General features: G+C 42.3%; 2 protein-coding genes across 2 annotated transcripts; one reads left to right on the top strand and one right to left on the bottom strand.

Moving 5' to 3' along the window:
• Positions 1 to 2924: 2924 nt before the first annotated feature.
• LOC113008997 (serine/threonine-protein kinase pim-2-like) lies at positions 2925 to 13644 on the top strand. The gene is made up of 13 exons (XM_026147005.1): positions 2925 to 3278; positions 3615 to 3773; positions 4098 to 4193; positions 9810 to 9886; positions 10279 to 10515; positions 10641 to 10766; positions 10890 to 10984; positions 11123 to 11170; positions 11255 to 11473; positions 11563 to 11743; positions 11830 to 12000; positions 12090 to 13354; positions 13436 to 13644. The coding sequence occupies exons 4-12, from the start codon at positions 9826 to 9828 to the stop codon at positions 12179 to 12181; spliced, it is 1230 nt and encodes a 409-aa protein (XP_026002790.1). The 5' UTR covers positions 2925 to 3278; positions 3615 to 3773; positions 4098 to 4193; positions 9810 to 9825; the 3' UTR covers positions 12182 to 13354; positions 13436 to 13644.
• LOC113009000 (malonyl-CoA-acyl carrier protein transacylase, mitochondrial-like) lies at positions 4254 to 7410 on the bottom strand. Its single transcript, XM_026147009.1, has 4 exons — positions 6473 to 7410; positions 5849 to 5936; positions 5630 to 5747; positions 4254 to 4611 (listed from the first exon to the last, which is right to left on the bottom strand). Exons 1-4 carry the CDS (start codon positions 7025 to 7027, stop codon positions 4545 to 4547), a joined length of 828 nt encoding a protein of 275 aa, XP_026002794.1. The 5' UTR covers positions 7028 to 7410; the 3' UTR covers positions 4254 to 4544.
• Positions 13645 to 17042: the final 3398 nt, after the last annotated feature.

Raw genomic sequence — 17042 nt, 5'->3', positions numbered from 1 at the left:
CCATTACTACAGCCATCAGTTTGGTCCCCTGTAGCAGTTTGGTCTTCTGGTCAGCTTAACATTCAGCCAGGGGTCCCGATACCCTCTGGCGCTACATCAGCTCCGGCTGGAAGCTCGGATGAGCCCATCCAGCACTCCGCGGCTTCCACGCTGCCACCTGCCTTGTCCGCTGGGGGTTCTGGAGAGCCCAGCCAGCCCTTCCCCGTCTCCGCTGGAGGGTTCGAGGGGCCCGGCCTCCGGTCCCGCTCTGTAGCCGCCGCCTTCCACACGGCCGGCCTCCGGATCTGTTCTGCCGCCGTTGCCGTCCGCAAGGGCTGTCTGGAGTCAGCCCTTGAGGGGGGGTATTGTCATGGTCCTGGGTCATTTTGACCCAGTGTTCTCAGTTTTCCTGTGGTTTTGTATTTTGTTCCTTATGTCCATTGGATTGTTTGGTTTGGTAGTTGGATTCCCCCTGTGTCCATGCTTTTATTGTGGTGTTTGTTCTGGTACCGTGTTCCCGTCCGTTGTGTTCTGTGTTCTCCTCATCCCCTCGTATTCATCCTTGTTCTCTGCCTCTCTCTCTGTGCTCATCTCTGTGTACTGTGTTGTGTTTAAGGTCCACATCTTGGTGTCAGTATTTTCAGTTTCGTGTCCTCCCTGCTCGGTCATGAGTAATTGTCTTCAGCTGTGTTCCCCGTGTGTTCCCACTTCCCTCATTACCTTCTGTGTATTTATGTCAGAGTGTCCCTTTGTTCTGTGTTGCGTCATCCTTCTAGGTTGTGTGCATTTCCCGTGTCTTCCCAGCGCCTCAGCTTTAGTTTCTCCCAGTATAGTTTTGTATGACTTCTTATGTTCCTGTTAATAAAGACCTGCCTTTGAGTTCATTCCCGTGTGTCTAGAGCCGTGCAATTGGGTCCTCTCTTGCCTTCACACAGCCGCCGCATGACAGTTAATACTTCTCATGGATATCTCAGATCTCCATCACAAATAAAATAATAAAGGGCCATAATAAGAGTTAGAAATCCATTGTTACCGCTCAAGCTCCAGTCTGGCCCTCTCCTCCTCCAGCCGAGCCTGGATCTCCGTATTAAGGGCAACTTCCAGCTGCTGCTGTGTCAGCTCCAGCTCCCTGATCCTCTTCTTCTGTTGTTCAGCCTCCTTTTCCTTCACCTGCATCTCAGCCTGCATGCTGTCTTTTATCTATGCACACACACACAGCTACATAAACAGATGCACCAACAGAGCGGTATAAACTGACCTATTCCTGAATCACCTTTTCCTGGACTGTCATAACCATTTTTCCAAATCATTAAAGATCACTGTAAAAACGATAACTAGCAATTGTTGATTTCACTAAAGTTTTTAAATTAAACTGAGTTAGAAATAAAACTTTCCATTTACAACCTAAAAAAGCTTGTCTACCCAACAAATTTCTTTCATTGTTGTCCTAACTAAGATTTTCTAGACAGCATAACAAAGATTATCAACTTTTGAGCAGAGTTTCTGAGTCAAGTTGGGAACCAGTGGGAAACCCCGTAGATGACTGGCACATGTGGTCTGAACAAGTTTGAACTAAACCAAACTGAGCCTGAGCAGACCTGAGCTGTGTGATAGTGGTTTACCATGTGTTCTAGACTAAAAACCTCCTAAGAAAATTTGAACCATCGTGGCTAGATTTGGATGTAAATTGCAATTTTTCGACCATTGAGGATTTTCACTTCTGCAGTTGGAGTGTATAATTCTTTTGGACAGGTGCTGGAGCTCCGACCATTTACCCTAGCAGGTAAGCTAACTACATGTGTTATTAAGATTTTCTACAAGCTCCTAGGCTGCATCCTCCTGAGGACCCGGGAGGATGGAACTAGTAAAACACTGAAAAAGGCCAACAATAGCATTTTTAAGTTATCTAAGTGACTTAATTGATTTCCCCCCGGCTAGCTATCGAGCTGGTGGGTAACAGACGTCTCCGAAAACGTCGGAGCGCTTTTGCAAGCATATGTTGTCTTAATAAACTGAACAGATATTAGCAATTTACACAGCTACATTAACGCCTGAAAATATCTTAAAAGTTTATTTTGTGACCCAGAAAGAGTAATATTAAAACTAATTCCACAGGTAGAATTTGCACATGCGCAATAAGGATCGGGGAGTCCGATCCGTAACTTTTTTTTCTTGTTTTTTTTCTACATTATATTGAAATGTTTCAATATTGCAAACATTTTAAGTGATGCTTATTGTAAGGAGGACGTATTTCTCGGACACATTTAGAGGAGTCCACTATGAATTTGGGCAGCCTTCGTGGCGCCGCTGTGTCGTAATCGGGCTACAAGCAGCCTCTGAAGGTTTTAGCTCAGAGTAGTGGCCCAGCGCAAAAAGTAATGTTTAATGTTAAACACTCTGATATTTAGACAGACATCACTAAATGACGGTATCTCACACTGGCTTTTTACAGCACTTCTGCCATGGTAAAACTTATTAGCTTATTACCCGTTTTGTAACCAGTTTCAATGTTATCTTATGTTAACATTGACAACAAACTGGGCCAAGCACGCGTTGTCATGGAGACGCTTTCATGGGTCGGTGTAGGATATGTGCGCCAATTATATGACAGTGATATAAGTAATTTGCATATTGTCTAATATTGTTTTTTCACTTTTTCAATAGTCACCGTTTATCCGGTGCAGCACTGTTACTTTAAAGTAATGTTTAAAGCTGACTTGACAGTTTGTCAGCTGGTGTAAGATTGCCTAATGTACTGTAAGTTAATTGTCACACGCAAATTAAAGTTGTACTTCATGCTCTGTATTATAAGATTGCTACATTTTCAGAGCTTTTTACATAATGGGGAAGGAGACAATATTTAAGGAATGATTGTGTGTTGTTGATGTATATTGTGTTACAGATAGTATTATTTTTTCTAGAGTTATTGCATTTTTTTTAACATAGTAACAAAACAAATGTTTGAATTCAAGCTTGCATTTATGTTACATGTCATGTATGTTATCAATCATATACTTGATATAGTAGACAAGTGGTTATATGTAAGTTAATATGATTCCTTACATATTTTTTTCATGATGTCTCTGGTTTTGGCTTGTTGATGTATTCAGCTCCTGCATCTATGGATTCCTTCTGTGTGTTAGATATGGATGTTTTATCCCATTGCAAAAGTGCTTTTGGCAAAATTGACTATGTCTCTTGTGTTTCAGGGGTGGATTTCATGCAATGCCGATTTTGCAAATTCACAAGCTCCAATCAAGAGACTCTTTTGAAACATTTCCGCCTTCATCACGGACAAGGTGCACATTGGCCATGCATTCACACAGACTGTGTATGTGTATTTAAAACACCTGGAGCATTACGATCACACCTCTCAAGGTCACACTCAATAGTAAAAATCCACAAAAATTCCACATTTCAGTGTGAACATAATATGTATTTGCATATTGATACTGTTTTTTGTGGAGGGTGTTTCTATTCCTGTGCAAAATGTGTATTCATGAGAGATTTTTGAAGTAGGTTTTGCGGTTGATAACACAGTCAGGCATACAACATGGTGCAGACTGTACAAGGCAGCTACCCAGAAATTTTCTGTGCTGAATAAATGGCAATATTTTGGTTATTGTCTTGTTTAGATATCTGAAGAATTTCATCGGATCACAAGCAAAGACCTCCTGGGGACGTTCAATGCATCCCTCGACAAATTTGTGCCTGGCCTGCTGAAACTATACCGGTCTAAGAAGGAAGCTCTTGGTGAGGACATGGAAGACCTCTTGGATAAACTTGATGAACAGGTAAGTGCTCCTTTACCTGACATTTTTAGAAGAGAGTATACCTTGGTCATAACAGAAAAAAATGTTGGCTTCAGCCAAAACACATCAATGGAAATGAATGTTATCAGTCATTACTTTGTTTTTATTTGGCGGTATTTTATTTAATTTGTAAAAAGAAAGTAAAATCGTTAAAATGGTGTTTTTTTTTTTTTAAGTTTTACATGTTGCTGGGCCTGATCTGTATTTTATTTTCATTACTATAAGAGTTCTGATTTTGCATTGTGTGTAGGTACACCACGTTACTATACTAATTTAAATGCTTGTTTTCCACTGAATACTCTTTAGACATCTGACATTGTGTCCCACCGAAAGACAGCAGCACTGAGAGGCCTGCCCATTTTCCTCGGAGAGGATGCAACACAGGTTTTCCTGAAGTGCTTAGTAAGTACAAAAAAGTAATGCAAGCAAAACTAATTGCTATGAGATGTTTTTAAAAGATGATTTATTCCAAAATGGAAATGTCCACTTCCTCAGTGCAGTCCAGATAATTTTATGGTGAGGATTGCAGTTGTCATAACTCTCGCTGCTTTTTTTTCTGCTGAGGAGCACCTGGGCATTTTTAGTGGGAGTTCAACAGCAGAAAATATTTTTGTACAAAACTCATCACAAGGTTGGTTGGTGAAAGATATTGTGCCGTTAATTAAAGGAAAATAAGCTTTTTCTTTTTAAAACCTCCATGAGTCAAATGAGCATCATGGTATAGAGGTTAAAGTTAAGATCTTTAGAAATGTACTAGTTGGCCACAGAGCACACAGGATTCTCCATCCCCAGACTCTTGCAGTGCTCTTTTGCCTGCAGACTAGGGCTGCCACAAACGATTATTTTGATAGTCGACTAGTCACCGATTATTTTTGCGATTAGTCGACTAATCAGATCATCATCCACTGGACGTAAAACTACAGCTTATTGCACCAGCAGCATCTGCTCTTATATAACTATCATTAGCTTACAGCTTTAAGTGTTTAAGGTATGTGCTAACTAAAAATAAAGACAAGATGATAGTTTATTAAATTTTAATGAAATTTGCAGATTGTTTCGGTGAAGTTTAATAAACTCCTTGCTATCTAAAATATAACAGGACACTGGAGTATATTCTGGAGCATCTCACACTTCTGATAATCAGCTGTCTGCTTGACGTTTATTCAGCTGTGTAAAAACTATAACTTTAATCTCAGCAAAACAGATTTACTCAGGAACAAATAAAATACTAAAATAAGCCAAACAATAACATTTTTAAGTTATCTAAGTGACTTATATATCATGTTTAACCTGAGCAGCGAAAGACAGCGGTGTGTTTGAAAACGATCTGCCGGGAGTCCGGTGTTCTCACGGCTCTAGTGAGCCTTGCCCCGGCTAGCTATCGAGCTAGTGGGTAACAGACGTCTCCGAAAACATCGGAGCGCTTTTGAAAATATGTGGTGTCTTGATAAACTGAGCAGATATTTGAGGTTTACACAGCTACATTCTCGCCTGAAAATATGTTAAACGTTTATTTTGTGACCCAGAAAGAATAATAAGAGTAATATTAAAACTAACTAGCTGCCGCCATTGTTGGAAACTGAGCTAGGCCGCGCTATGAATTCTGGGACACCGCTTCTTCTTCTTCTTCGGGGTTTAACGGCAGCTGGCATCCTTGTATATGCAGTGCTGCCATCTTCTGTTTCAGTCCGTTATTACACTCTTAAATCCTACTACTCATTCCTGCGTCTTTTGTGATCTTACAAAGCTTCAAACGCCGCCTCGACTATTAAATCAGTCGTCGACGATTTTGATAGTCGACGTAATCGTGACTAGTCGACTAATCGTGGCAGCCCTACTGCAGACAGGCATAATTATACTGAGCCTGAGGTCTACCAGTGACTGACAGCATCCCACTGGGAACCAGTTCTGAGGCCTTCTGCATAGTCTCCGCTCGCACCTTCACTGCATACAAAGCTAGAAGATGCATAAGGAGTAAATACAGAATATTAACCAAAGTTGTAATTAAAACACCTTTTACAAGTGCACAAAAAAACCCAAAAAAGAAATCTTTCTACCTTCTGCAAAGTTCATCGCCCCAGAAAAGACAAGAGCAGCAAATTCTCCGACACTGAAACCTGCAGCAGCGACACACATCTCAATGGCCTGTGTACAGCAGGAAACAAGTCAAAAAAAATAAAAAAATAAAAATGTAACAGCCTCCCGATTATGACCGATATATCATTTACGTCACTGATACATCCGTAACTGAAATTAACTCAGAACAATTTGTTTATTTTTTTAAATGGTCATTCAGAATCAGAAGATTATTTACGGTGATGTTTTTGGTGGGAGTGAAACAACAATCTACTGATAAAAACAATAAAAACAAGATGTGATAATAAGAAATAACCACTGTTGGAAGCCTTATTTACTCTACCGCCTTAATCAGGTGCAGTAATTAAAGTTGAAATGAGAAACTTTGCATTTGAAAGATGCTCTTCTACTGGGCACTCAAAATGCTTTCTTACAACAAGCATCATTCATCCACACCTTCATACATAATGTGCGCACATTTTAAATATAAATTAATATTACTGTAGCAGTATTTAAAAAAAAAAAAAAAAAGATAAAATGGCCACATTTAAGAAGGCAGGACCTGCAGTTATTGTCCTTTTTCCAGACATTTATCTGGCACTTACTTTGGGGTTTTCTTGGTTGAGTCTCTCCACAGCAGCCAGGGAGGTGACAAACACCGCCGGCTGACAGTGAACCGTTTTCTGCAGCTCGTCCTCGGGGCCCTCCAGACACAGAGACAGCAGGTCGTAACCCAGGATCTTCTGGGCTACGGTGAACATTTCTTTAACGTTGGGGTATTTTAAAAGTCCTCTGCCCATGCCCACAAACTGGCTGCCCTGACCGGGGAAGAGGAGCACGGAGCAGCCGCTGGGGTCTTTTTTGGGTCTCCGCTGAGGCGCCGCGGCTGGCTCGCTGTTCGGGGGAGAAGCGGGAACTTCAGCCGGAGGAGGGTAATCTCCAGCCGTGGAACCGGGCTTGTTGGTGGACAGCGTCCTGCTCAGAGAGACCAGCGACCTGACCTTCCCTCTGGAAGATGCTGCCATCCTGACTGCCACTGATGCCAACATGAGCTGTTCCTCATCCAACGACGTGTCTGCGGATGAAATAAGACGCACAGCCCGCCCGGACAAACTGTAATCACCGAAAGAGTCAACTTTGCTTGAACTCAACTCTGACATCTGCTCGGCATGACACCTCACAGGGAGACGAAAAGAATATTCAGAATACAATTGACAAATGCAAAAAAACCCTCTAAACCATTGACTACAGAGAGATTTAACGTTGTTCGGCAGGATAATGTTGACCAAGGTTGAATCTTTGTCCAGTTTAATCTATCCAGCTTATTCCCTAGCCATCCCACCAAGAATTATAAAAGACATAAATAAGGCGAATTTTAATTTCATATGGAAAAATAAACATCATTATATTAGTAACAGGGACTTGATAAAAGATTATGAAGAGGGGGGTTTAAAAGCAATCGATTTTGAAATAATGAATGGCATTTTAAAGATTAATTGGCTACGATCTTTCTTGAAAAATGATAATGAGATGTGGTTCTTGATGCCATCTCTTATTTTCAACAAAGTTGGGGGGATCCTTTTAGTATGTGATTTTGACATTTCTAAACTACCCATAAAACTTTCCAAATTTCATCAACAAGTTTTGTTAAATTGTAAATTAATGTTTAAACATAACTTTAGTCCCCACAATGTTCCATTGTGGAATAATAGGGTGATATTGAATCGGGGGAAATCTATGTTTGTGGACGAATGGATGACAAAACAAATTTGGTCTGTGACACATATAATGGATGAAAATGGAGATATACTTGAATTAAACAGGCTTAATGAGAAATATGACATGAGTTGCTCGTTCGAGCTCTATAAAAAGGTTTCACAGAATATCCCAACAGTCCTTGTAAATACAATAAAGAACAATTTTTCAAATATACAGACTACAAATTTACATAAAGTTAAACTAGATGGTCTTGACTTGGTTAATGGAAAATGCAATAATCCATTTTTGAGGAGGTATTTGGTTAACACCTTATATCCAGGTAGGACAAAATTCTCCCTGTTCCATAAATCTCTTAAGCTAATAAATAAGCCCCAAGCAATCAAATTGCATAGATTTTTAGAAGAGTTTGATTTTTCTTAGCCCCTTATTTAAGTTATGTGTCTTGTTTATGGAACCTCACTTTTAGAGATTTTATGATCCCCCTTGTCTTCTTTATTTCTGTTCCTTGTTTTTCATTCTTTTTTTTATTGTTATTTATTTTTGTATTGGTTATTCATCTTTTTATATTATTATTATGTAGATGTGTGAATATGGATGTGTATGTATGCATGTGTATATGCATATATATGTATATATATGTATATATATGTATGTGTATGTGTATATATGTGTGTGTGTGTGTGTGTGTGTGTGTGTGTGTGTGTGTATGTTTACTTTCAGTTATTGTCGATTTCATTGTGGTGTACAGGAGATGTGATTCTGTTCTGATTGATTTAATATGTCGCTTGTCTCTTTGAGATTGTCATTGTTATTGTTCTAAATAAAGTTCATTTAAAAAACAAAACAAAACAAAAAACCTCACAGGGAGACGCCATGTTGTTTATACGGAGTTTATTCTCGTCTTCTTCCGGTTGACGTTCAGGCTCTCTCACGGTGCAGCGCCACCTCAGGTCAAATTATGTCATGCTCTAATGTATCGTGTTTTTCTTTTCTGTGCTTTAATTTGTCTACAAAGTGAAAATAACCATAAGAGCTTTTAAGTATACACAGACATGCGCTTCTTAAATTTAGCTTAATTGGCTCCACAAGTAGGAAGTAAAAAAGTAAAAAAAAAACTTCCTTGCTGTACTTAATTTTTACTCCCTACATTTTTAAACAAATATCTGTAGTTTCCACTCCGTATTTTTGACAGAGAGGAGGGCTGGGTAGCCGTAGTTTTTGTTGACCGCTGCGCTGCACAACATGTTTCGCTTTGTTACATTAGAGCCTGTGATGTTTTAAGAGTCTGAATCAGGAGCTGATGACATTACTCTGTAAACTCTTAAAGCACTTTAATAAACAAGCAAACAATTCCACCTCTTGCATTATTGCGTAAAGTTGACAGCGTGTCAGGCAAATAGGCAGGCTCCATCCCTGGCCTCTAGCGACTGTGGAAGTCGCTACAGTAATGTTTGCATCAGTCTATCAGATGAATCCCCTCCAAGTCCAATATTTACATCAGTTACAGTGATAATGCTTGGTGTCTACTTTCAGCCACCGCAGTAGAATGCCAGGAATGAATCTCATTGAAATTGTAGTTGCATTTGCTATTTAATTTAATTGTCATGGATGATACACAGACAACCCAACAGCAAACAGAGGAAAACAATGGGCCACGTGGGACACAGGGGCAAGGCAAAGTAACAGAAACCTAAAGCCTAAGAATATAACACAAGAAGAAAACAATAAAGAGAACCAAAAACATACATAAGAATAATCAATGAATATAAATGAACAAACACAAAACACTGGGTCACAGACTCAGTACCATGACAGTTAAATGTACATAATAAATACTTTAAATCAGATGACAATGTAGCTGACACTGTGTTTATTAGTGTGTGGTCAACCACAAATCTTCATACTGTCATCCATAGATGAGGTCTTTATACAAATGATGAAAGATAATGAAAGAAACTGTTTAATTGATATGAAATGATTGAATTATATGAAATATTATGGCTTTGTCTGCCAGTGTTTTTCTGTAAACTACTTTGAACTACTGGCAGTCAGTGAAGTCACTGAAAGGCAAGATTCTATGTTGTGTTGCCGTAGTTTCCAGAGTTTACTTATAAAGCTCACTTACAGAATTCAGTTAGAAAAGTCAAGCATTTGAAAGGTGCACATTTGAAGAAGTATTAACTCAATATTAACTCATTACGGTTTACATTTTCGATTTTAAAGGGTCTCCGAAATTACAATGAAAAAGGAAACAAGAAAAATTACCACTCCGGCCGATAAGAAAGATTCAGGAGATCAAGGTAAGTAAAATAATAAAATAAGAACCTGGTAAAATCCAAATCCTAGAAATGTTGACACTGTGTGAATCATTTTTGAAGCAATTGAATCATATGTTTGATTGAAAATAGCTTTAATACAAGATGTCTAATCAAAGGAAGGTTACCGGTCTTTTGGTAAAATAATGTAATAAGTTTATTCTTGGACTCAACAGTAAAAACAGACCAACAAGTGTCATCAAGATCTAAGACTTAGTAAACCTAGTATCAATTCGCACTGGTCAGTTTTTTTAATCCCAAGAATAAACTTGTGATCATTTAAGCAAAAGCAATTTCAAATTCTTTGCCATCAAACTGCTTCCAGTCCTGATGTCGGGGACTCTTTTTCACCACTGTGTTGTTGTCGTCGTTTATAGATTGTAAGAGCAGGACTGCTAAAAGAAAGGCCAGTCCTGAAAAGAAGACCCCAATAAAAAGGAGGAGGGTCGCTGAGCAGGCTGGTCCTTCCACCAGCTCAGATGTGGTCAAAGGAGTGAAGCGCAAGGTTGTGCAAGATGAAGAGGGCACAACAAAGAAAGCAAAGAAGGCTAAACTTCTCGACCATACGAGCGGTGACAAGGAGCAAGCATCCTCCTCGTTGGACTCTGGTAAAGGTAGGCTAATTAGTTGAATAAGGGGGTAGATTAAGTGTGGTTGCTAGGTTTAAGATATTGGTGTTTAGTGTTTGTGTCTATCATCCAGTGAGCTGATGTGCTTTTGGTGTTTTCCACATCTCCAGACTTGAACAACAAACAGGAGTGCACAAAAAATGGCAAAAGAAAGGCCACGGGAGACAACAGAGAGTCACCCAAGAAAAAAAAAAGGAATGTGGACCAGGACAAAAAATCAGTAGCAGACCAAAAATGTAAGTAGCAAGCAGCTTGGGTTTTATATTCAGGGGAAGGGCAGAAGGAACATTTAGGCTACAGAGGAGAGTAATTTGTGTCACAGCTGTAATAAAACAAGATTTGCTGTTTTGTCTGTTCAGGTGAATTCCAAGCCAGATATGTGGAGGAGCACCAGCTCGGAGAAGGAGGCTGCGGAGCAGTGTTTTCTGGCTACCGGATAGAAGATCGTTTTCCAGTAAGTGTTCAGATGATGGTAGTAAGACAGGCAGTAACGCAGATAATGGATAATATCGTAAACTGAGACGTCTGCTGTGTTTCCACCTTTCATTATGTCATACTGAGGAAATGCTCACCAATGCTCTGTGTCTTCTAGGTTGCCATCAAACACATTCCCAAAAATAAAGTCTACTGCAAAGTGGCGGTAAGCGTCCAACACTTGAATTAGTTTTACATTACTGGATTGAATGCGGCGTTCCTCATCATCCACTTTGTTGTAATATTTCAGGATGAAAATGGGAAGATGCTCTCGGTGGAAGTGGCCATTATGCTTAAACTTGCAGGTGAAGCAGAAGGGTCAGTGGGAATATCAGCACCTGTGTCCTTGCTGGAGTGGTTCGACTTTGGCAAAGAGCTGATCCTGGTGCTGGAGAGACCTGTCCCTGCTGTGGACCTGCAAAAATACAAAGCAGAAAATGGAAGAGCTTTACCAGAGGACAAGGCCAAGGTAGGTTGACTGGGAGAGCCTTAGACTGTACAGCATTCAATCAAGGCAGAAAAGCATTAACTCATTATTGTGTTTTTCATCTTTTCCAGGTCATTCTGAAGCAACTAGTTGATGCTGTAAAGGAACTTGAGGAGAAACACATCTTTCATCGGGACATCAAGGGACAAAACATTCTGATTGAGACCGGCTCAGATGTGCCTCGAGTTCGCATCATTGACTTTGGACTGAGCTGCTTTGTTAAACAGCGATCTCTGTATCGCATCTTCTATGGTAACATATTCTGCTCCTGCTTTTCACAGATGTAACAATTTGTGTCTTTTGTTTTAGAAGAAATTGCAATTGTGTCTGTTTGTTAGGCACTCCTCTTCACATCCCTCCCGAGTGGTACATTAGGAGCTGCTACAGGTGTGGACCCACCACGGTGTGGCAAATGGGAGTGGTGTTGTATGAAGCGCTTCATGCACGATACTTTAGTACCGCGAGGTTCCTCACAAAGCAACTGAGCATCAAAAAGCGTCTGTCCACAGGTAAGAAAACTTCACACTTCCAGATTCACTGATGCCTTGGATCACTAGAACTATCATCTTCATCTTTTTGATCTTTTCTTTCTTTCAAGAATGCCGGAATTTCTTGGACGCATGTTTAGCTATAGTCCCGGAGAAGCGCCCAACACTGGAGGAGCTCCAGCTTCACCCCTGGCTAAGATAACACACACAAACACACAATTCACACCTTATCATGTAAGTGTGATACATTGTAGTAACTTCCTTTCTTTTTTCTGTTGGACAGGAATAGATAGAGTGGGTCAATCTTAAAAAATAAATAAATAAAAATTTAGCTTTTTTGGAGTTCCTGTAACCCCCCCAGCCATCCCAGGAAAGGGGATCTCTCTTTGAATGGGCTTTCCCGAGGTTTCTTCCCATCGATCTGGCCCCCTGGGGAGTTTTTCCTCGTCTTCATAGAGAGCTTGGGCTGGGTCAGGAGCTCCATCAAAACTGTCTTTATTTGATGACATTAAAGTCATCAAATAAAGATGTGTTTTACTTAAAGTAAAATTTGATCAAAATAAAACTTGTTTAATTCATCTTTGCTGAAGATTCTCCTTCATTACTATTTTGTTTTGTTTTTTTTACCCATGGTGCATTTTGACAAATAAGAAAACTGAATCAGGTTAAAGTGTGCACAAAGACAGTCACACTGCAAATGATCTGAAGACTTGCATCTGTTGCTCTAACCCCCAACTAGTTTAGACAGATTTCCTGGTTCTACCAGAGGTTTTTTCCTTCAAGAAGGGAGTTTTTCCTTCCCACTGTTGCTGAGTGTTTGCTCATAGTGGGTTGTAAAAGCATAAAAGTTAATAAGAGGCATTCATAGCAGAGTTATCACAGAGGGAACTATATAGCTTAAATGTACAATTTCTACAGGACGAATTATAACTTCATTATGTATAAAAGCTCCTGTGGATAATTACTCCTATTTGTAACTTTACACAAGAGAAAGTTTGCTGTCACACTATTTATAACAGGTTGGGTTTTGTCCTCTGAGTTGAGCCTTTGGTTGCAGTTTATTGAAGAATTTCCTCTAAAGTAGCTGTTGATAAAGATTTAAGGTCCTGTTTATATACAGAAATATGCTTTAGTTCATGTTTTTTTACATGTCTGCCTCAGTGGATCAGTAGAAGATCTGGCACAGGAAACTAGATGATGAAAAAAGGTTACGAATACACATATATATCTATATAGATACAGATATACTCATGGTGGGTTCACGCCCTCGGCCCACGCCCCTCTGAGGAGGAAACACCTGGGCCTCATCAGTGCAGCCAGCATTTAAGCCAGGGAGTGGCTTCTACTCATCGCTGGATCGTTGTGTGTGACTCGCGTCAGTGCAGCCCGGCTCTCAGCAAGTTCTCATTTGCTTCCCTGTGCAAAACCTCTAACGTGTGTTTCCTTCTGTACATAGATCCCCTGGACCCGACTCTGCATTCCCCGAGCGGATTCCCTTTTTGTGTGAGTGTTTGGAGAGAGAGTCAGAAGAGGAGCAAGTGTCTTTTCCCTACCTGGATTTCCCCGGAGCCTTTTCCCTGTCACCGTTTTGTATATAGCACTATCCCCTGCACTGTTTGTATATACACCTGGTGGAACTGTAATAAATACTGACTGTGCCTCTGAGTCCTGCATGTGAGTCCTCAAGCGAACCGTGACACCCACACAGATGAGAGCTTAGCAGTGAAGCTCTCTCTTAAAATTTGAGTTATAAAGTCAGAAGTTATCACTGACAGAGATCCATGTTCTTTTAACATAAGAAAGAATATTTGCTGAAATTGACATTAATCCAAGCCCTTAAAACGCCATTTTGGATTAAGCATTTCCTTTTAGAAAAGTCTTCAATGAGCAGGAAGCTCCAGTACTGAAAAAAGAAGCCAACATCAACTGCTAAACGTGCTAAAAGTAAGTAAGTCCCTGTAGACTCCTATGATCAAAACACATACAGTATAAAAGTTATAGGTTACAGATCTGAAAAGTAAAACAAATGTCAAAGTGCAAAAAGACTTATGGTCCCATAGAAGTCTATTCCATTTGCCTGGAATTAGGTGAACACCTTTGTGACAAATTTAATGGCTCAGTCATTTGTTTCATGTCATATTTAATAAAAGACTGACATGGTGGCATGTTGAATTGTCCATTTTGCACATATTTGGTCATTCTAAGCGTCAGAAGGGGAAAGATCATTCTGGGAATGCCTACTGGCGAAGGATGTGTGACTGACAAGTCCAGTGTGTGAAGTTTAACTACAGTCTAAGGAGCGTGGAAAGAAAAGCATCTGGACTTCTTTAAGTTTCTTGAAGATGTTTCACCTCTCATCTGAGAAGCTTCTTCAGTTCAGAATTTCTTCAGAGAACTGAAGAAGCTTCTTGAATGAGAGGTGAAACGCTCTTCAAGAAGCTTAAAGAAGTCCAGATGCTTTTCTTTCCAAGCTCCTTAGACTACGATGACCTGAACGACTGAGAACCTTAACAGACAGTTCTTCCCTTCATTCATCATGCCTGATTTCAAAACACCAAGATGGCAGTCGTGAAAACACTCATCTTGAGTCTTCATGGGACTACAGCTCACCTGCTATGAGGGCTTTATTGACGAACTGAGCCGAGCCAAGGAGGCATTACAAGCTCGTGAGCTGGCAGACAGTGTCTGTTCCCGGGATTCCACACCACACCGACTGCAGACGGAGATCTCCGCCAGTCAGCCACCGCAGCAGCAGCGAACTAAGCTCGCCGTGACGGCATCGCAGCAGCAGACGGGGCTCTCAGTATCGCAACAGCGGCTGCTAAAACGAGAGGGTTTTTTGGCGCTGCTGCCGCGGAGCCCTTCTCCATCCCCTCTCAGCTCTGACCGTCGCTCTCCCACTGCTTTCCTAGCAGCGATGAGGTCGGATGATGAAGAGGAGACCGTCACCCCCGCATCATCACCGGTTTCCCCCGTCACCTCCGTTCCCTCATCAAGGAGAAGACGCCGTCGCCGGTCCTCTCCTCAGCCGGATTCCGGGACTACTGAGCAGCCGGCTGGGGTGAGTGACAAAGACACTCTTTCTGTTCACTCTGAGGCTAGTTCTCACTACTCTGAATGCAGGAATGCAAACTCTGTGACTCTTGCCGTAGGCTCTAAAGGCTCACGATCTGTAAATGTTGAATCCGAACCCGAACTTCTTATGAACCGTTGTACTGCCCGGAGGGTCAACTCAGAGACCGTTTCTCCTACGTTTGGACTCATATTTGAGAAAGATTATCCTTCGCTAGTGTTTCCTAGGTCTGAAAACTTGAAGTCAGCATTTCCTGAGTTAGAGACACCTGCTTCTGTGCCCTTTACCTGTGTGTCTGCTGAGAATGATTGTTTTGCAGTTAAGCTCACCACTGGGGCTTTAAAACCTGCCTCCTTAGGTGTTAAAGCAGTAAAATCCAAGACTGTAAATGTTCCTGTGATAGCTCGACCCCAGCTCGTTACTTCTGAGCCATCACCCCAGGGGAAAGTCCATTCTGACGTATTTACTGATTCGAATGTTCTTGAGTCAGGGGGCTCTACACCCACCACTGTTTTCCCTAGGTTTACTGCTTCCAGCGAGCCGGAGGTAAAAGACTTTGTTTCATCTGCCTCTCCGGTGCACAGACCTATGTTTACATCGGCTATTAACCCCTCCTCTGTCAGTATAAGCATGGTTAGCTCCGAAGAAAGAAGCTCTAAGACTGTTGGTGCATCAGCTGATCACATTTCTCTAGAGTCTGTAAACACTGAAGGTGGTGCATTAGTGCCTGTAAGCTACAGCTTTAGCACACTTAACGCTATGAAGTCAGAGCGCTGTTCCTCATCCGCTCACTCAGGGCAGGGAATTGATCTCTTGCAGACTGTTCTTTCTAGGCCCGCCTCCCAGGCCCCTTGCGTTCTAGGGATAGCTGCGGCCCAGCACTCCCCTGCACCTATCTCAGTTCCCCAGGTGAGGGGGGCTGGCGCCCAGCTGGTCCCTGTTCCGGTTTCCGGGTCGACTGAGGCTCTGCTGGTCCCTGCACCCGTATCAGCTCCTCGGGTGGGGACAGCAGCCGCCCAGTCCCTGCCGAAATCTGTGCCAACCACTGAGGTGAGGCCCGCCAGGACCCAGCCGATCTCTGCACCTGTACCTGCTCCTCAGGTGGGAGCGACTGGTGTCCAGCAGGTGCCTGCACCTTTCATCCGCATTGTAGGCTCAGGGGACCCGACACCACCACCTGTCCAACATTCGCTCCCACAACCATCATTACACTCAGCTGCACAGGATGCTCTTCAGTCAGTCAGTCAGCCTTCTCCTCAGTGTACAGTCCAGCCTTCTCCCCAACCGCCATTACTACCACTAGTTCAGTTTGCTACCCAGTCTCCCTCAGTTCAATCTGTAGCTCTGCCTCCTGTGTCCCCGCTGGCTCTGTCTCCTGTGTCCCCCGCACCTCAGTCAGCTACCCCACCACAAGCTCAATTTTCACCTCTACCATCACTTCAGTCATCAGTTCAGTCTGCCACTCAGTCGCCCGTAGCTCCATCATCCACACCATCACCCGCTTCTCTTCCACCACAACCATCACGACACTCAGCCATTCAGGCTGCTGCTCAGTCAGTCATTCAACCTGTAGTCCTGTCATTAATGCACTCCTTAGCTGAACCATTAGCACAGTCACCGTTAACTCAGTCATCCACTCCACCGCCCACTCCACTGTCACCACAACCATTACTACAGCCATCAGTTTGGTCCCCTGTAGCAGTTTGGTCTTCTGGTCAGCTTAACATTCAGCCAGGGGTCCCGATACCCTCTGGCGCTACATCAGCTCCGGCTGGAAGCTCGGATGAGCCCATCCAGCACTCTGCGGCTTCCACGCTGCCACCTGCCTTGTCCGCTGGGGGTTCTGGAGAGCCCAGCCAGCTCCCTCGAACCCTCGTCTCCGCTGGAGGGTTCGAGGGGCCCGGCCTCCGGTCCCGCTCTGTAGCCGCCGCCTTCCACACGGCCGGCCTCCGGATCTGTTCTGCCGCCGTTGCCGTCCGCAAGGGCTGTC

Source organism: Astatotilapia calliptera, chromosome 17, assembly GCF_900246225.1.
Source record: "Astatotilapia calliptera chromosome 17, fAstCal1.2, whole genome shotgun sequence".
NCBI classification, from domain to species: Eukaryota; Metazoa; Chordata; class Actinopteri; order Cichliformes; family Cichlidae; genus Astatotilapia; species Astatotilapia calliptera.
Note: the sequence above shows the minus strand (reverse complement) of the source record. Positions and strands in the feature narration are given on the sequence as shown.